This window comes from Quercus robur, chromosome 8 (assembly GCF_932294415.1).
Source record: "Quercus robur chromosome 8, dhQueRobu3.1, whole genome shotgun sequence".
Lineage (NCBI taxonomy): Eukaryota > Viridiplantae > Streptophyta > Magnoliopsida > Fagales > Fagaceae > Quercus > Quercus robur.
The window spans coordinates 61,554,806-61,576,717 of NC_065541.1; the positions used below are offsets into that span (position 1 = coordinate 61,554,806).

At 32.8% G+C, this 21,912-nt stretch overlaps 1 protein-coding gene and 1 long non-coding RNA gene across 2 annotated transcripts; both read right to left on the reverse strand.

Moving 5' to 3' along the window:
* Nucleotides 1-1,057: 1,057 nt before the first annotated feature.
* Nucleotides 1,058-4,625, reverse strand: LOC126697490 (uncharacterized). Its single transcript, XR_007646210.1, has 2 exons — nt 4,341-4,625; nt 1,058-1,270 (listed from the first exon to the last, which is right to left on the reverse strand). It is a non-coding gene; the product is annotated as an uncharacterized LOC126697490 (long non-coding RNA).
* Nucleotides 4,626-8,914: 4,289 nt separating this feature from the next.
* On the reverse strand, nt 8,915-10,921 carry LOC126696582 (heat shock 70 kDa protein 4-like). Its single transcript, XM_050393294.1, has 2 exons — nt 10,465-10,921; nt 8,915-9,603 (listed from the first exon to the last, which is right to left on the reverse strand). The coding sequence occupies exons 1-2, from the start codon at nt 10,919-10,921 to the stop codon at nt 8,915-8,917; spliced, it is 1,146 nt and encodes a 381-aa protein (XP_050249251.1).
* Between the last annotated feature and the right edge of the window lie 10,991 nt (nt 10,922-21,912).

Genomic DNA, 21,912 nt, shown 5'->3' on the forward strand with positions numbered 1-21,912 from the left:
AACCCTTGATGAATAAGGTTATTTAAGGGTCTCTTAACCCTCAAAATAAGATTTAAAAAAAAAAAAAAAAAAAAAAAAAAACCACAATCATGCACAAAAACCACATACTACAACCAAATATATCAAAAGTTCAATATATACAACCAAATACAAATACATCGTCCAATGTATACAACCAAATACAAAAACATCAATAGTCCAATGTACTATAACCAATCAACCCAAATCATTACAAGACAAAAATTAACATCTGAAAATAAGGATATTGTAAAGGTACTGAAAGAGCATGACCTTGGCACTAAATTCTTCTTTCGAAAGCCAGGAACCCATTTTCAACAAGGCAGCCAAAGCAGGGCAACAGCTGAACCAAATTCAAGTGTAGAAGCTAATAATGGAACTAACTGTATAAACAAGAAAACAAAAACATAAGCTGGCATTCAAAGACATTTTAGGTAGATATATAACATTAGAATTTTAAGAAAATGTATTTTCAGTGACGAAAACATTCGTCACTAAAAGTCCAGTTTTTCGTCACTAAGGACCTTTAGTGACGAAATTGGACTTTTAGTGACGAAACTCATTTCGTCACTGTAGCCCCATCACTAAAAGTCCGATTTGATTTTAAAAAAAAAAAACTTTTAGTGACGAAAACGTTTCGTCACTAAATGTTTTCCTCACTAAAAACACCATTCAGTGACAAAAATATTTCGTCACTAAAAACACTTTAGTTTACTAAATCATATTTAGTGACGAATAATTTCGTCACTAAAACTATGTTTGGGTACACATAATGACGAAAAAATTCATCACTGAAACTTTTTTTAAGAAAATCTAGGCACATATAGTGACGAAAATTTTCGTCACTAAAACCATTTCTTACAAAATTTTGCAATATTTAGTGACGAAAATTTTGTCACTAAAACAATTTTTTGTTGCTATATTTGTGACGAAAAAATTCGTCACTAAAACTTATTTTCTGTTTGTATTCTTTTCATAGCTTTGATATTAACCTGTAACCTGTCTTTACATTATTAAAACCTCACATTTGAATAACACATTTATTTCAACAACATATTCATAAAAAAAGATCCATACATTCCACAAATAAAAAATAAAACAAGTATCCAATTCAAACTCTTTCCATACAATAATTGTTTGCAATACATACAATAACTCTACCTAAACCCTATTTTAGAACTAACAGAAGATGTCCTCATATGTCTTCAAGTAATACCAAAGGTAAATCCCCTAAAAGCCACCAGTAAGAAATCTGTACAAATATAAAAACAATACTTCGTTAAAATCGTAAAGTAAAAACATTAACTATGTTATAAAAACATTTCTAACAATGCTATAAGAAACATTTCTAACAATGCATTAAGAGTAACCACACCAATAAATTAAAATCACAACTCCTAATGTATAAGTTGTAGAAAGCAAATAAAGTACTAACCAAAAAGAAAGTACTAACCTAAAGTACTAACCAAAAAGCAAATAGTTTAACACCATGTAAAGAGTGTTAATTTTTTCCATAACACTGAAAACAATTAGTTACTTTTATATATATATATATATATATATATATTGAGTGGATATTACATACTATTAATATAAGCTTTACATGTATCACTTTTAGACTTTAATTTTCAAGGAAATAAAGAAATTAAAAAAAAAAATGCTAAAGTGAGAATAAAGAAATTACAGCAAGCAACTTTTAGATTCTTCCAATGCCTCTACACTTTACCCCAATTTAGCACTCTCCAAACGCCACCCACGCCATGCATGCACTCTTAAAGAAAGCCACATTAAAGAAATGGACAACTTAAGAAAGACCAACAATTAAACATTCATATCCTCCACTTTTTCCTTATCCAGACTAAAGTTTTCAAGTACCAAAAAGAACCCCCTTTATTTTCTTATTTGACAAAACCTCTTTAAATTACACAATTAAATGAATGGGGCCCAAATCACGCTCTTGCTTAGCTGCTCTAAAAAGATTTTTATATTGAAAAAATTAGAATACATGAATAAAGGGAAAAGAACTACCATTTCTCTTTGATTTATGGATTGATATTTGCTTTTAAATAATGACACCTAATAATTAATATTTTGTTTTGTTCCTATGATCAATATGAATTTATTAGGACACCAACTCTAAAATGCAATTAACATAAACGGATACCTGAGATTGATATCAATTATCCCATGAATACAGCTTTATCAATTAAGGGCTCCACTGACCTCATGAATAGACTAAATCATACGTTCATCAAAAAAAGAAAAGAAAAAAAAATAGACTAAATCATACAGCTAATTACAAAATTTATAGTTTTAAATTATGTACCCCAAATGGGTCAATAGAGATACATGTAATGAACTTTACATCACAGTAACACAAATGGAAAACCCAGTTGGTATTTTCCCACATCACACATCAAACAAAATGCTCTAAAACTAAAAGAAAATCTAAAAAAAATGAATTACAGCAAAATAGAAACAAACAAAAAAGGAGTGCGCACATCTCGAGCCAGTGGTGGTTTGTCAAGCAGTACTCTTCATTTATGCAGCAGCTTTTTGTGAAATCAAATTGGAAGGATCCTAACTATTAAATAAAGACGTCGTCCAAATAATTCGTTTCTATTATAACTATTAAATTATTTTTAAAATAAAAATACTAAAAAATAAAAAAGTAAAAAAAGCAAGACAATATATTTCAACTTTTGCTTTTTAAGCATCCAGAATTTTGGGTAACAACTCAATTATGAGATGCAGCTGTGTTTCTCAAGCTGTACATATTAAAATGGACCTCTGTATGAACAATGCTATAAGAAAAGCCTCTCAAGTATCTAAAAAATACTACAAAAATCTATAAGAAAAGCAAAAGCAGGACAATATATTTGAACTTACTTTGAAAGCATTCAAAATTTTGGATAACTACTCAACCATGAGAAGCAACAGAATTCTCAAGCTGCATATATTAAAATGGCTTTCTATATATACAAGACTATACTCTCAAAGTAGCTAAAAAAAACATTGAAAATTTAGAAGATAAACTAATTTGCAACCACATCTTTTCCCACTTTAATAAATATAAAAACCACCATGACTATAACCAACGTGCATACCACAACTACTTCCTCTTCATATACACCATATCCCTACAACTACACCAACAACAAACACCTCTCATTTTAGACCATTTATCCATCCTTTTGCTATAATCACCAAAGCTCCGGTAATTAATCAAACACATTAGGCATACAAAACAAAGTCGCCAAGACCAGCACCAGCAATGCCCATAGACTTCAAGGATGACCTCAATTCCTTCCATAGAATTAACAACTAAAATTTGTCATAATTAATATATGATACCATAACTAAGTTGGGTAATTCTTCTGCAATCTCATCAATTTATCTTCACTCGTTGAATGCTTCATCAATTTGAGGCTTTGATAAACACTTGATGCCACAGAAAAATGATGCCAATGGCCCAATACAAGAACAAGGAAGTAAATGGACATAGCATATTGCTACCTAAATAAATCTCCAAACAGTAGCACAGAGTGCATTGAGTTTGGCTCCCCCACCCAAAGCACTTTACATAAGTATCAGCCATGAAACACATATAAAACAAAACAAAAAAAAAAAAATACAATTCTAAAAATACGTAGCAAAGCATATCTGGCTCTAGAGAAATCCATGCCAGCTACAAAGAATAAGTGATAAAGGATACTGGGTTGCCAACCGAGAAACTTTTAAAAATAGACTAACTTATACTTTCTAAGCATTCTACTGAGAACATAAGGAACAGAATAATAATGAAAAATAAAATGTAAATATGTAATACCCTTATATAAAAAGTAAAAAAACTTGAAAGGAACCTGGTGGGCACCACATTTGGCAACAAGGTAAATTGTCCATCACTTGGCACTCAATCTAATTGCCCAAAATCTCATTTGAAATGATCACAGTTCACACCCACATAGAAACTCTACTGCTACCCCTGAACTAAAAGTTAAAAGTAAAACTTTATTTTTTACCTAAAATTTGCCCCAAACCCCAACCTCTAAAAACTTCATACAACACAACAAAAAAAAAAGTATACACACAATTTAGAAGGCATTTCAAAACCACAAGCGCCGTCACTACCACCACCACATTAAGCATACACGTTGGTATTCATTCAAAGTCAAAAAGTAACATTAAAGTTTTGGTTACTTTGACACAATGACAATCAAAACTACAAACTAAAAATAATAATAATAATAATAACAACAACAAAAACATAATTAAGAAATATAAAAAAAAAAAAAAGAAAAAAAAAAAAGGAAGAAACATACCGTCGGACTTCGTGGTGGCTGTCGATGGAAGCAAATCCTTGGAGGAGTCAAAGGTGTCGTTGGTGGCTATCGATGGAGGTGTCGCCGGTGGCTGTCGATGGAAGCAAAGACGGCGGCAGTGGTGAGGTTATCGGTGAGGTGAGGTGGAGTGCGATGGCATGGTGAGGCTAATGACAAGTCTTAATGGCGGTGTGGCGAGGTGGAGAACGATGGCGGAGCAAGGATCGGTATTGTGGCAAGCATCGGCGACGGTGGAGTGTGACGGCGCCAAGAGAGAGCAACACGTTAAAGAGAAGCTGAAAAATGACTAAAATGAGGGTTTGGTTTCTTTTATAGTAATACTTTTAGTGACGAAATTATTTTCGTCGCTATAGACCACTTTCAGTGACCAATCAGAATTTCGTCGCTATAGAGCACTTTTAGCGATGAATTAGAGTTTCGTCACTAAAATGCCTTAAGGATAATCATACCAATTTTTCATCAACGACTTTGTTTCGTCACTGTTGCATTCTTTTAGCAACGACATTTGTTTCGTCGCTGATAATCTCCCAGCAAAATCTACAACAACGAAATTATTTCATCGCAAAAAACTTAGAGTTTCAGCTACGAAAAATGTCGTCTCTATAGACTTATTAAATTCGCGCCATACTTTTTCCTTTTGGCGCCCTTGTTTCAGATCAACAAATAGTGACAAAATTTCAATTTTGTCGCTAAAGATCATTATTTTTTCATTTTTAGCGACGAAATTCAAATTTCGTCACTAAAGGTTATTATTTTTAGTGACGAAATCCAAATTTCGTTGCTAAATGTAAGTTTTTAGTGACGAAAAACTTTTCCTCACTAAAATTTGTCACTAAAAATACATTTTGTTGTAGTGTAAAGGTACTGAAAGAGCATGACCTTGGCATTGAATTCTTCTTTCGAAAGCCAGGAACCCATTTTCAACAAGGCAGCCAAAGCAGGGGCAGCAGATGAACCAAATTCATGTGCGGAAGCTAATAATGGAACTAACTGTATAAACAAGAAAACAAAAACATAAACTGGCATTCAAAGACATTTCAGGTAGATATATAACATTAGAATTTCCATGTCACACTTTTTCAGGACAATTGGACAAGGAAGCTGCTCTGCTAAATTTGGAAGCTTGCGGAAGAAGGTATCCTTTTCAACAGTGTCTTTTAAATTTAGAGTCTCCATAAAATGTATTGTGTCCACCAGTTGTAACACCATATGTGGGGCAACAGATGTAACTACAAAATAACACAACCAGCCACCAAGAGATCCATACTACATTAAATTCAACACACAGGTATATTATATTCAAAATGGATGAATTATATCCAACCTTTGCCGCTCCAGAAATAGGGTTAGTAGAGCATACCCACTTGATAAAGATCGAATAATAGTATTTAGAAACCGAAGCTGCCTATGAAGAAAACTACAGAGAAAGGGATAGTCCAAGCCATTACTGACAAGGTAAATTCATAGCACTATTTGTACTCCAACTTGTGCATCCTATTTCCAAATTGAGATTGCACATAATTTTGTAGATCGTAAGAAAAATGCTTGCATCATGAACTGAAGCAGAGATGCGAATTAAAGTAAACACATGCTCAAAATTTTCCTGACAAATTTTTCCTCACAAAACAAGCATATTAGTATGGTCATTCATTGGCAAATTCTTGGTATATTTCTATATATGAGTAGCCAAGTGGCCATTTCTCCATTTACTGCCGCATTAAGCAAAAACTTGGGAACAACCAGTCCCATGAACCATCAAATTCATTTGGTGCATGTGGCCAAAACTTGGAGGTGGTAGAAATTCAAAATAATCTAGGTATCCATCATTTAGTTAGGACTTTGAAACTACTTCTATTGCTTCTAAAAAGACAAAATTTTGCCTTTGGCACTTATAAACCAGTATTGTAGTTCTAAGGATGCAATTTCTTATTTCCAGAGATTGAATAAAATTCCACAACAAAGAACTTTGATATTCAATATAATTCCTAATAATCCAGTAAGGAAAGAGGAAGGTTTATAAAAACAAAAAACCTCAGAAATTCTTGAGAGTTATGAGAGTCATATCAGGAACTAGACAACATAAATCACCCAAAAAAAATCTATATGTTTTGTTCTAGTAGCTCAACTATTGTATTGACAATGTTACTAACACTGCACATTGTAAGCATTCACAACACCAAACACAACCGTAACAGTTATAAAATACTCAAAACTATATATATTTTTTTAATCTCATTTCAAGCACTAAAGGGAGATCTGAGAGGGATATAGCAAGAAAAACTTCAACAACAAAAAAAAAAGACATACCTGATCAGTTGGGATACTCACTCTTTAGTGCATAAGCATAACAATCAAACTCAACTATGAATGGTTAGAGAGAAAAAGCATTTTTTGCAAAAACCAATCCTAATTAACTAACCATACTGCAACAATAGTAAAAAAAAAAAATTAGTAAAATGGCTGGCTGTAATTATGCAGAATCAATTCAAGCATCAAAAGCTTAAACGCAGGAAATTCGTGAAATATTAAATTGTATAAACAAACATAGCAAAATCTCCTAGATTTAACAAAGTTTGGATGATCTAATTAAATAATTATTTGAATTTCGTATTTAATTAAAAAAAAAAAGGCGGAAAGTGTAATTTACATCAATTTTTATTGATTAGATCAATTATGTAACTATAATCAATGTTTCTTGGACTCCTCAAAATCGCAGGTGATACTAGAGCCAAAAACTCTTGTTCAAAGATCCTTATAATACAAGTTCAGACAACAAAGGAATGAGATGTGGCATATTGGATTTTGGCATACAAGTTTAGACAATTTTAACAAGTGGTTTAAAACTTTTATCAAGAGAAACAACACAAAATACCCAAAAATTCCAGCCAATTACTACAAAAAGTCAATCCCATAAATCCCTGTGAAACATACCTTATGACACAAATCAGTACTTTGCCCCCCTTTAGACATCTTCACTAGAAAAAAGGGGCCATAGAATGGATCAATTAGAAGGAAAACATAAAAGAAAAGTAGCAGGATCTACCAAAAAACAACCAGGACAAACAACATAAACAAACTTCAAGCAATTAAATAGAATAACCGTTCACTCATCAAATATGCATGCAAAAAGCCAGGTTTCATCCCACTTAATTGTTTGGAGAAGGTGCCAATTGGTCATGGTTTCTACACTAGGACAGATGAAAGTCGCTAAAAGTAAGAAATAGAAGAGAAACAACTGCATAGAATAAAGAAGGGATCATTTACAGGAATAACACCATCTGCAATCTGCAGCTTGCACAACTCAGTAGCAGTAATCCTTAGTTTCTTAGTTGCCTGCACAAAAAAAAAAAAACTTTTAATAGATTAAAATTAAATTAACAACAGGCAGAAAATCCTAAGAGTGAATGCTGTATAAACCTGTGGAGCAGCTAAGGCACTCTTCCACAAGATTGCCGCGCATGCTTTTGGATTGAACCATGACAAGAATAGAGTCAAAAAAAAAAAAAAAACCAGATGAGAACGTGGGGATTTAACATATTAAAACAATTTGTGAAAACTGAGTTAGGAAGGACTTGTATCCATAATGGGAAAGAAAAAGAGAAAACTGCATCACATAATCCAAAAGCATGGGTATGTGGCCACATAAAACTAAAGATGAAACTATTTTGTTATAAGGCAGGACCATTAAACAACAGAAACATTACTTCATTTAGTAAAAACAGCTCTTTGCCCATCTCAAATTGAGAATCAAAATGGAGAACTCCGCTAGCAACTTTTAATGCTTATAAGGAGACTCAGCCCATTTTACATATATTATCAATAGCAAATGGATATATTCAGCAACCTCACAAGCAATTATTACAGATGACACTTTTTGAATCTAAGTACATTTTTCTACAGCATTAAGTTTTAACACTAGACATGATTATAAGCTTTCCTGAGATTGAGCTTCAACACCATTTCCCCTTGTTTTCCTTTCCGTTTAGAAGACAGGAAATTTTGCTGAGAGAGAGAGAGAGAGAGAGGGGGAAAAAAAAACCTTTCTAGGATTTCAAGGAAACAAGGCCACTAAAAATTGGTAAAAAAAAAAATTACTTTCTAATCTATATTTATATCTATATATACATCAATATTTATATATAATATAAAATGAATTTTTTTTTTTTAACTTATAGTTGATTTTTTTTTTTAAGTTACCATACAAGTTATCAAAAATCCACAGTTTTTCACATGATTAGTCAAATACATATTTTCAATTTGATTTTTAAAGTAACAAATATTGATAAACTATGTTTCTTTAAATTATAATTAAAGCCCACACATTTTTTTTTTTTATAAAGCAACCCAATACCAAATAAATCCTTATAAAATTAGCTTTATTTTCTAAACAATAAAAATTAGATATGTATACTGAAAAAGAATTCAGCAACACCAAGCTATGGTTTGAAGCTATCCTTATTAGTGGAAATGTCTTCAAAATTCACAACAATTGCCTAACAAAGACCAAATAACTAACAAGAATACACTAGAACGAACACAAATGTAGTAAAACACTAGAAACTTTTTGGGGGCTGCCTCAAATACGTACTAATGGGATTGCAAACACTTTGGACCAATTTTAGCTTGTCTTCATAGAGTCCTGAATCCAGGAGCTCATGGTCATCTAACCACTGAAATACCTGTTCAATAGCATCGTTAATCTTTTTCTTACATTCAGGGTCAACCTTGGCACCAATCTTCTCATCATTGATAGTATTCCTCACCCTGCAAGCATAGTCCACCAAAGCTTTCCTAGCATTAGACTTCTTCCTGTGTTCATCATCTTTAGCCTTGTATGTCTCTGCATCCTTCACAATCCTCTCAATCTCTTCACCGGACAGACTTAACTTATCTTTAGTGATGGTGATCTTACTCATCGAGCCAGTGGTAATCTCCTCAGCAAAAACATTCAAGATACCATTAGCATCAATATCAAAGCAAACTTTTACCTGAGCAACACCCTTGGCTGCTGCAGGAATACCATGAAGCACAAATTCCCCCAAGAACTTGTTATCCGTAGCTCTTGCTTTCTCACCCTTGTAAACTGGGATGATAATAGAAGTTTGGTTGTCACATTTGGTGGTGATGTTTCCCTCCTTTTTGGCAGGAATGGAAGAATTTCTTGGAACCAAAACAGACATATCTTTCGTAGGATCAGTTAACATGCCAAGAGACAAAGGGATGACATCTAAGAGCATGATATCTTGAAGTTTCTGATAGATTTTAGACCCCTTAAAACTCAATAGATTTAACCTAGGTAATTAGCCAAGTTGTTACTTAGTCCAATTTAACAAATCTAGGTTATCACAATAACAAAGATTATATCATGCAAAGCAGCGGAAAGATAAATAACACAAGATATGATCACCCAGGAAACCAAACCGGTAAAAACCTGGGGAGGATTTGACCTAACTATCCTCAAGGTAAACTTGAATCCACTATCTTGAAAGAATCGAAGTTCATACAATAAGACTTCCAAGCCCCCACGCTCAACTTCTTATTGCTACCAACCAGTAGAACTTACTGACACGACCACGTGCAAGCTTCGAATCCACGGACTCCTTCTTTCTTGGATTCACCACCAGATACAAGCATACCCGCTTGTGTTTTCTTTAAGCTTCAATGGCAGTAACCGAGTTGATCATCAAGGTGTAGATAAATCTTCTCCTTGAAAACCCTAAGTTTGTGTAAAGGAAAACTCCTCTAGATCTCACAAAAGATTTACAAAAACCGCAATATGAGCAACACTAAAACGTGGCTAGGGTTTGCCTTTTATACTTAGGACAAATTAGAAAACCCTAAAACGTTTTAAAACAACTAGGGCTGAGTTGGAAATCTGCAGAAAAAACATTCTGCCCGAGCTTCGATCGATCGAGCCTAAGCTTCGATCGATCGAGCCAGACCAAAATGCATAAATCTTTTCTGCATTAGCTCGATTCCAACTTTACATAAATGCACAACTTTGAGCAAGACTAAAACACTTCTAAAACACATTGTTTTGATCATGGTTTGCCAACAATATACATTAGAGTTCTAAATACATAAATACCTAAGTCTTTAGAACCTAACAGTTTCTCATTATCTTTACCAGTCAAGATAGTAGCTTGAACAACGGCTCCATAAGCCACAGCCTCATCTGGATTAATGCTCTTACAAAGCTCCTTTCCTTTGAAGAAGTCTTGCAACAACTGTTGCACCTTAGGAATTCTGGAAGAACAACCCAAAACAACAACATCATGGACACAATTCTTGACCATCTTTGAGTCAGTCAAGCACTTCTTCACAATATCAATACACTTCTTGAACAAATCCATGTTGAGTTCCTCAAATTTGGCACGGGTAATAGTTGAAGAGAAATCAATACCTTTATACAAAGAATCGACTTCAATGTCCGTCTCAATTGCAGAAGAAAGAATATGCTTTGATTTCTCACAAGCAGTTCTTAGCCTCCTAAGAGCTTTGGGGCTATCACTAATGTCCACCTTGTGTTTCCTCTTAAAATCTTTGGGGCTATCACCCATTAGGTTCTTTAAATATATGGGTCTAAGGGGGGTATTTTAGTAATTTTTAGGTTTCAAGGGTATTTCGGTCACGTTTTTAGGTTTTTGGGGGGTATTTTGGTCATTTTAAAGGCTTTGAGGGTATTCTAGTCATTTTATAGGTTTCAGGGGGTATTTCAACTATTTTTTTATGTTTCAGGGTATTTCGGTCACTTTTTAGGTTTATGGGGCATTTTGGTAATTTTACAAGTTTCGGGGGTATTTCGGGCATTTTTTAGGTTACAGGGTAATTTGGTAATTTTTTAAGTTTCAGGGTATTTTGGTCATCTTTTAAATTTCGTGTGTATTTTGGTAATTTTTATGTTTCGGGGGGGTATTTTGGTCATTTTTTAGGTTTAAAGGGTATTTCGGTCATTTTTAAGGTTTAGGTGTTATTTTTGTCATTTTTAGGTTTTGGGGGGTATTTTGCTAATTTTAAAGATTTTGGAGGTATTTTGGTCATTTTAGTGGTTTTTGAGCATATTTGGTGATTTTAGAGATATCGAGGATATTTTGGTCATTTTAGAGGTTTTATGGGTATTTTGCTCCTTTTAGAGATTTTGGGGATATTTTGGTCATTTTAGTGGTTTTTAAGCACATTTGGTAATTTTAGAGATATCGGGGGTATTTGGTCATTTTAGAAGTTTCATGGGTATTTTGCTCATTGTAGAGATTTTGGGGATAACTTTGGATGTCTAAGGGTATATTGGTAATTTTGGAAGTGTATGGGGTATTTGGGTCATTTTAGGTATTTTAGGGTATTTTAGAAATTTTGGAGATCAAGAGGGTATTCAAGTAGTTTTAAAGGTATTTGGGTCATATTGGGTTAAATGAGTAGGTTACTAATTAAATGGGTTAGGTTGGGTTGGTAATGGATAATTAATTTATATATAAACGGGTCATAAATGGATAAATAGGTAATTATACACCCAACCCGCCCATTTGCAACCCCTACTCTGAACTAAGTGATCAAAGAATCTCCTATCAATCCACTGCTTTGCATATGCAACATAATAACTTTTTAGAAATAGTTCAAATAGAAAATGAAAAAAATTATAAGACAACAATAAAGCCCAAGAAGCAGAAATTAGATATTGATTTTCTTTTTTTGGTTGACAATTATATTTTATTTGTGAATCTATATATATAATAATAGGTAAAGTAAAGAGAAAATTCAATTAAAGTTCAAATTGGAATTCAATTAGAGTCTAATTTTGCACCATGTGTCTCATCTAATGTAAATTTCTGAATTTTGTGCCTAGTGAGTTAATTTAGTATAAAAAATTATTTTCAATTAGAGTTTAATTTTGCGCCACGTGTCCCATTTAATCTAAATTTTTAAATTTTTGTGCCAAATTAGTTAATTTAGTGTAGAAAACAAAGAGTCCAATATGATAAACCATAAAAAACATAATCATATAACTAAAAAAATTCAAATTTATAAGTCATCTATATATATATATATATATATATAGGTAAAATTTAGAAAAAATTGAATTAGAATTTGAAATTATAATCCAATTTAATTTGCGCCATGTGTCTAAATTTATGTGAGAACTACACCATAATTATCCACTTAAGCTTGTGCCATGTGTCTATTTATATTTTTTAATCTTTGTGTCAAGTGAGTTAATGAGTGTAAAATACAAAAAATCTAATATTAATGAACCATAAAGTTATATATATATATATAAAACAATCACATATACTCAAATAAAAATCACTACTTGTTTCTCAAAAAATAAATAAAATAAAAATCACTACATAACAAAAATCACCACATGTTCTATCTTATTAAAAATTAGAAAAAAAATGATCATAAGTAGTATTAAATTTAGGTAAGAATTTTAATATATGACTAATTATGTTTACTTTAAAAAAAAAAATGTAAGTTTTTAGACCCTTTAAACACAAACAGATTAACTTAGTTATTTAGCCAAGTGATTAACTTAAGAAAATTATGCAAATCTAGGTTAACACAGATAAATCATATCATTGAAACAGTGCAGAAAATAAAGAACACAACAATATGATAACCCAGGAAAACCAAACCGGTAAAAAACCTGGGGAGGATTTAACCTAGCTATCCTCAAGGTAAAACAGATCAATTATGAAAGAATTGAAGTTTTACAATAGCAACTTATACCACTAACATCCTATTACTACCTCGAGTAGAAAACTTACTACCACGACCACGTGATAGCTTTGAATCCACGGACAACTTAGCAACCACAAGTACTCCCACTTGTATTTCTCTTTAAGCTCTTTGTGCAGCAACTAAAACGATTATCAAGCTCTTGATATGAATCTTGATTCTTGATCACCCTAAGTATGTATGAAGGCAAACACCTCTAGATCTCACAAGAGATTCACACATACAGCATAAACAACTGCCATAAAACGTGGCTAGGGTTTTTTCTTTTATACTTAAGACAAAACATAAAACCCTACACGTCATACAGACTTGGACTGAGTTGGAAAATTCTGTAGAAAAACAATTTACACGAGTTTTGATCGATCGAGTCTAATTTTCGATCAATCGAACTTTGCAGATTTACACAATAAATCCTGCAGTACACTTGATTCTAACTTTACACAAAAACACACTTTGAGCAGCCTAAATCTAGACTAAATATTTTGATCATGGTTTGCCAACATTACACATTGAAGTAAAAAATACATTAGTTCCTAATTCCTTAGAACCTAACAAACTCCCCCTTTGGCAATCCTGGACAAACACATACTAAAACAAAATGCTCAAAGCTACAAAAAAAAAAACAGCCCAACCAAAAAACAATTCAACCTAACTATTATCTATCAGTTGCAAGTGTAGACAGCAGCACAACTGAATCAACCTGTATATTCTTGTAACACTTAACAAACACATAAATGCATGTGTGGAAAATACAAGTAAAACAAAATAAATTCTTGATTTCACATAACATAAAATAAAAGATATATATCATGAATAATCTCATAAATATAAATCAATAATCAATGTAGTACAATATGAAACAAGAAACAAAAACAATAACAAAATGTCTCCCCCTATCATATACAACTCATAAAAAATAAAGACATCATGAGCCAAAAAAAATAAGTATAAAGTGAAGCACCTAGATATAATCTACAAATTCAAAAAAAAAAAAAAAAAAAAAAACTCTCCCCCTATTTCCATCCATATGTACTCCCTCTTTTTGTGACAAATTGCCAAAGGGCAATCAAGACTCATCATCAAAAGGAGGTGGTGGAGGTGACCGTCTAAAACTCGCCAACTCTGCATGCAATGCCTGTAGCTCCGTGAGCATGTCCACCAAAAGCTAACCATGAGCCGCCTAAATGGTCATGACAGTGTCCAACATACGACGAATGCTTGAATTATCCGAAGTAAAAGGTGGAGAATCAACAACAGCAGTTGGATCAACATGCATCTACAGTCGGATCACCTGAAGAAGGAGGAGGAGGAGGAGGTGCAACACCCGAAGACAACTCAAATTTATGTCGTTTAGAGCTAGCTCTCATCTGAGCAGCTCTCTGCCTAAGAAAGGTGGCACCTATAGGAGCTATGATGTGAACAGGCTCAGATGCAGGAAACACCTCAAAACCTAAATGTAATAAAATCCGATGAATGAAAACTGGAAAGAAAAGAGCATGAGCAGAAGAACTACTCCTATGAACCTCAACCAAAGATTGAATAAAAAGATAAGGAAAACTCATAGGAGCATTTGTGACAAGGGCATACAAAAATGCACATCTCTCTATAGGAATGGTGTGCAAGTGAGAGATGGGCCAGATAGAATGGCAAGAAATCCGGAAAAAGAGATAATGAATCTTGGTCAACTCGTGAGAAGTGATCCGAGGTTCAGTACCCTACTGGATAGAAGACCCATAAAGATATGACATAATGTCATCGAGTGGAGGAAACTCATCATAAGGATAGATAGGCTGACATACTAAATATACCCCAAGAGCAAAGGCCACTACTGAAGGAGTAATGGTGTACTCTTCACCCCGTATCCAACTCCTCACAAACTGAGTGTTGGAATCAGTGGAATGAACAGAGGGGTTCAAGTAGAACTCTCTGATCAAAGTAGCCGGAGGAGGAGGGTCAATATCCATCAATGGCAACCAGCCCCTATGCTCAAAATTTCTCCTAATCTCAAGGTCAAGCTCATCTAAAACTACCTTTCTCTCAGGCCACACAGATCTAAGAATGTTTAACTTCTCATAAGTCTCTTGGTTTTTTTCACTAAGAGACCTCTCACTATCAAAAGATGGAGTAGAAGAGGTGGATGTCCTATGGGCTCTAGTCTTCCTAACTATGATGCTAAGGTTGGAATAGGATAGACAAAAAAGAAACAAAGAAAAAAAAAAACAGAGAAAACCCAAGGAAAAATTGGATCAGACACAGTTAGAACAAAAACAATATAGAAAATAACAATCTATATGATGCATGAACATTATTAACCCATGACGTATGCTTTAATGCAGTGAGAATAGTTCAATTACACTTTAAAAACACAAAATTGGATTGAACATAGAGTTTATATCAAAACCCCCAAATTTTGAAAACCCACTTTCAAAAATTCCAACAACTTGACCAAATTATCATTACACAAGTTAGATAATGGTATATAATGATAAAATTAAACAAGAACACAAGCCAATTTCATCAATTTTTGCTTAATTAAACAAAATCCCCAATTCGGATAGTTTCAAACCCTAGAAATTTCAATTTTTCCAAATTCATCAAATTGATCAAATTAAACCTTGAAGAACATGTTAATATCATCTAACAACAAAAACCCATTGATCAATTGTGAAAGAAATTAACTAGAACATCAAAAACCCCAAATTTTATGAAGTCCGAAAATCTCCCTTAAATGCATGAAAAGTGTGATTAATCTAAAAAAGAAAGGGCAAAATAGTCTTATTGGTACAAGATGACAAAAACCTTGAAGAAATTTTGAGGGAAAACAACAAAAAAGTTTTGAAAAGTTTTGAATAGTGAAGAACACGTGAAAAACTTAAGTTTTAAAAAACTCTCGGAACGATTTTTGATTGAGCAAAAAATAGATTCAATCAATTGAAAATTACATTCGATCAATCCAGCAACAATCGAGCATCGATTGAGCCAAGCAGATTCAAACCAAAATTTTAATCGCAATTTCGATCGGTCGAGTTACAAGTTCAATCGATCGAAAATCTGGAAAAATAAATTTTTTGAAAAACAGAGCATTTTAATGCAGAAACTCCTCAAAGCACAATGTTTTATAAATAAAATGCGTGAGTATGAGATAAAATGTTTTTCAAAAACCCTTGAATTTAACCTATATCTTCCAAAAACAAGATTTTGAATCATTTTGTCCCGAATTCTCAAACATTAAACATATTTTGCATTAAAATCAAGAGACTTTTAATCTTGGATGGCCATAACAAGATCACAGACAATAACGTGTACAAAATTTAGCAAAGAGTAACTTGTGTAGTGTGTGCAACTAGTAAAAACTTGAGATACATGTGAGGTGATATGTGAATAGTAATTAATCACAATTGTTACAAAATTCATCACATAAGTTTGAAAATAACTATCACCTAAAGAGTTACATCATATAACTCTCATATCTCCTAGAATAAAAGCTTGCAATCATGTAAGTTTTTTGATTTGCCTCATAATGTACACACCAATTTTATTTGATTTGAAATTTATTCAGATAGCCAAGATAATGTACACACCAATTTTATTTCAATTTGAATTTTATTATAAGCCGAAGCTACACTTTATGTTCTTTTTGTACATGTGCTACACTTTTTCGAGCACAAAATCTTATGATATGCAATAAAGTGTTCATGATTGGCTAATAAACAGTGATAAGACGATTATTTATGCCTTTTTCTAAGGATTTTTTAGTCCTTACAATCAAAAGCATGTGACTTCAAGATCAAGATCATGTGATCAAAAACTATAAACAACTCCCACACAACATGCACTACAAAGCTCAAAGTAGTAAAGTGCAATAAAATAATCTCATCCAAGCTAAACAAGGTACATAGACAAATTATGTAAAGATAATACGGCTAACCTTGATTTCAAATCCAAGAAACAATTAATGCAAAACACATTTTTCTTCCATTTTCCACCTTTTTTTATATATAATTTTTGAAAAGAATAACAAAAACAACCTAGTATGAGATGCATGAATGTTATGCAATGCAAATCCTAGAACAAAAAGAAAACAAAAGCAACAAAGAGGAATGGTCGCAAAGAATAGAACGATGAAGCACAAGGACCATGTTAAGAAAACTCAATTAGATTGAGTCTTTTGCATCCATAACCTTTTAGATGCAACTCTTGCATTGGAGTTATTATTCATATTAGAATGCTGATCAACTCTAGGATTGGAATAAAGGTTTAAAACCTTTACCAATGCACCAATAAGTACCATAGGATCTTGTGCTTGAGGCACAAGTACTTTTGGCTTATTTGCTCGCTTAGCAGCTTGCAACTTGAAACAATTTGGACGAATGTACCCAGACTTTCCATAAAAATGACAAACCCATGCAGGTCTATCATGCACCTTGTCCTTAGGAGGGTTAGAAGTCTTAGGTTTAGACTCTTTAAGATCAACCCTAATCTTTCTAAGAGGAGTAACTTCTGCTGGTTTGACAATCTCACTCACGGGAGGCCTAGAAGAAAAAACAAAGTTTGTGGAATGATTCTTAGAAACAATGATGCTATCTTCAAAACCTAGACCAGTTTTGTCTAAGGGAGACTTCTAAATACTAAGCATGTGATCAAGTTTGGAACTAGCAGTCCTATTTGTTTGTTCTCTAGCAACATATAATTCAAGTTCTAAATTTTTAACCTTATCAAGTAACAACATGTTCTCAGTCTTCACCTTATCAAGCAATTCATTAGCATCAATTAATTTCAAGAGCAAATTTTTCTTATCAAGTTCAAGAAAAGCAATTTTTTGTAAGCCTAAATCAACATTCATAGCATCCTTTGCAGCAATTTTGCAAAGTTTATTATAGGCTTCTTGCAAATTAGCACTCTCAGAGAGTTCCCCATTAGAAGGGTTCTTATCAACTACAACTTCATCAACTACAACAGTAGCTGTGAAAGCAATGAAATTTCCATCATCATCACTACTAGACTCATGATCAGAAACTTCATCATCATTAAGGGTTACAGACATAGCTTCACCCTTTGATCTCAAGAATGTAGGACATATTGATTTCACATGACCATACCCTTGACAGCCAAAACATTGTTGACTCATATAATTATTTGAGGTTTGACCTACTTTCTCTTTAAATTTTTCAGCATTATTCACCTTAGTGGGATCATTCCTCCTAAAATTTTTAGGTTCAACATTGTTTTTATCTCTTGCCCTTCTGTTATTGTTCATAAGAAAATTTCTAAAGTTCTTGGCAAGATATGCAATCTCTGTAGCAAAGAGTTTATTATCAAATCCATTCCCATCAACATCATCAACAGACTTAAGAGCCATTGATTTGGATTTGTTTATCTTGGGTAAGTCTAACTCATAGGATTGAAGAGATCCTATAAGTTCATCAATAGGGATGGAGTCTACATCCTTACTTTCAGTTATGGTAGTCACTTTGGGTCTAAAGTCCTCAGTCAAGGATCTAAGTATCTTCCTAACAATTTTAGGTTGATCATAAATTTCACCCAAATTATAAGTAGAGTTAACAATATCATTCAATTTAGCATAGAATTCATCAAAACATTCATCATCAAACATTCTAATACTTTCAAATCTAGTAGTTAACTGCTGCAGTTTGTTAATCTTGACTGCCTTTATACCTTCATGCACAGTTTGGAGAATATTCCATGCAGTATAAGTAACCTCAACATTAGAGATTCTCTTAAATTCCTCCATAGAAACAACATTAAAAATAGCATTCATGGTTTTGCTATTAAAAGCGGCTGCTTCTTTCTGAGAAGTTTGCCACTTACTAACAGGAGTAGTGGGCTTCTCCCATCCGTATTCAACGGAATTCCAAACTCTCTCATCAATAGATCTTAGGAATGCTTTCATCCTTACTTTCCAGTAGGCATAGTTGTTCCCATCAAAGTGAGGTGGGATCACAAGAGAGTAATTGTGTTCCATGACAATAGGGGTCAAAGATCAACTCTTAGATCAAAGGATCTAAATGCTAGAGCTAACCTGTTCCGATACCACTTATACGTTTTTAGACCCCTTAAATACAAACAGATTAATCTAGTTATTTAGCCAAGTGATCAACTTAGGTAAATTATGCAGATCTAGATTAACACAGATAAATCATATCATTGAAACAGTGCGGAAAATAAAGAACACAACGATATGATAATCCAGGAAAACCAAACCGATAAAAAACATAGGGAGGATTTAACCTAACTATTCTCAAGGTAAAACAGATCCACTATGAAAAAATTGAAGTTTTACAATAGCAATTTAGACCATTAATATCCTATTGCTACCTTGAGTAGAAAACTTGCTACTACGACCATGTGACAACTCCAAGTTCACGGACTACTTCTTTCTTGGATTCACAGTAACTACAAGTACACCCACTTTTGTTTCTCTTTAAGCTTTTTGTGCAGCAACTGAAACAATCATCAACCTCTTGACATGAATCTTGATTCTTGATCACCCTAAGTATGTATGAAGGCAAACACCTCTAAATCTCACAAGAGATTTACACATTCAGTATAAACAACAATCATAAAATGTGGTTAGGGTTTTTCTTTTTATACTTAAGGCAAAACATAAAACTCTACATGTCCTACGGGCTTGGGCTGAGTTGGAAAATTCTGCAGAAAAACAATCTGCACGAGTTTCGATCAATCGAGTCTAATTTTCAATCGATTGACCTTTGCAGATTTACACATTAAATCCTGCAGTACACTCGATTCCAACTTTACACAAAAACACACTTTGAGCAGCCTAAATCTAGACTAAATATTTTGATCATGATTTGCCAACATTACACATTGAGGTTCTAATACATTAGTTCCTTAGAACCTAACAAAAATAATTTGACTAATTATCTATATTTTATGATAAAAATTGTGTTTAATTTTAAATGTATCTTTATGTATGCATGAATGCATGTGTTACAAGCTTTTAAAAAAATAATAATAATTTGACTAATTATTTATATTTTTATAATAAAAATTTTGTTTAATTTTAAATGTATCCATGCATTTGTATGGAGTTACATGCTAGTTAAAGGAATGAAAGGGGACATTTTGTAGCTCATATAATAAAACTAATAAAATATTTTTAAAAGGGAGAAAAAAAAAATCAACTATTGGCTCATGAAGCTGCTCTTGATAACATTGTGATTTCACGTTAAAATCTTAAATTTGATTAGAGCTGATGATACATGGATACAAAGTTTGAAAATTTTAAACGGAGATTTGATAATTACAGTCACTAAGAGTTCATAATTGATGCATATAACGGAAAAAGTTATGAGTTCGTTAAATGATTTTTACTATTGAAATTGTGAATGCTATTAACATTATTAAAGTGATTTAAGTGGAGAAATTTTTATTTTCTGCTGAACTATTGTAGGGAGGAACATCTTTATGGCTAACATGTGAGTGCACAATAATTTTAAAAAGAAAAAAAGAAAAAAGAAAACAAAAGAAGTGAAACTGGAAAATTCCTGAAAATAAGTTTTTTTTTTTTTTTTTTTTTTTTTAAGGAGTATATCATACACCAGCAATAAATTGTGTTTTTGGTGAATGAGAATTTAGAACATAAAACTTTATCTGTGGTCAAATACAATCCGAAATAAGTAGTTCTAACAGTCGCCAAAATAATAATCCATGTATAAGCAAGAGCCAAGAAGACAGGCTTAGACAAACGCAATATATAATATGACTACCAAGAATATACATTGATGTTGGTAAGTAAAAAACCAAATTTTTTAGAATAAAAAAAAATAATAATCTAAAAAAAAAAAAAAAAAAAAAAGGAAAAAGATCTTTGAAGATTACCGAAAACAGAGTTGGCGGGGTTCTTGGCAACCCGGTTCATGGCGACATCACCGACCAAGCTTTGGGTAGGAGTGAAAGCAACATAGGAGGGAGTAGTCCTGTTACCTTGATCATTCACTATTATCTCTACTCTTTCATTTTGCCACACTGCCGCACATGAATACGTTGTGCCCAGATCGATCCCAATTGCCAGGCCCTCTCCTTGGTTTGACATTCTTTTGCGGAACAAATTCAAAGACTTCATTTTTTGGAACAGATCAGAGACTTTTGAAGTAGATGAATTAGTACTATGAGACAGTTTTATGAAAGCTTTATGCATCATACACTATATATAAAAGCATAGACGCACAGTATCTATAGAGTCCTTGATATGCTTCCTTTAATTTACCCTTAGAATAGCAAATCATGATTACCCAGTAGACACCAATTAACTTAAACTTTCTTTTGCATTGGAGGAGTCCAATGAATCACATCCAAATCTTGCATAGAGATCATATACGCAAAAGGTTGGAGAACTTGGCAGTGCAATCTATTAGGAAATTCAAAGAACCAAGCAAAAGCAATAGAAACAATATCTCCAAGCTCGTGCACACTTCCTCCATGAAGGATAAATTTTCGTTGCAGGAACGGAGCCAAGAGTTTATCCTAAGGGGGCCAAATCATGAAAAAATAAATCCTTGTTTAAGAATTAATACTTGATAATTGAAAAGTAAAATTAGTGTCTATCCATTGTTGACAAAATATAAATAAAATAAAAGATATGATAGGGTATTTTGTTCTTAGCACATTTCAACTTAATCACATCAAGATGTAGTTCAATATTCTTTTAAATCCCAAAATTCATTTATGATTAAATTTTCATTAAATTTCTAATTTATGGGATCTCTTTAGAGTTTAGACCAACTTAATTTATTCCTTTTATAGAAATATTAGAAAGGCTTTATAATTTTAAACT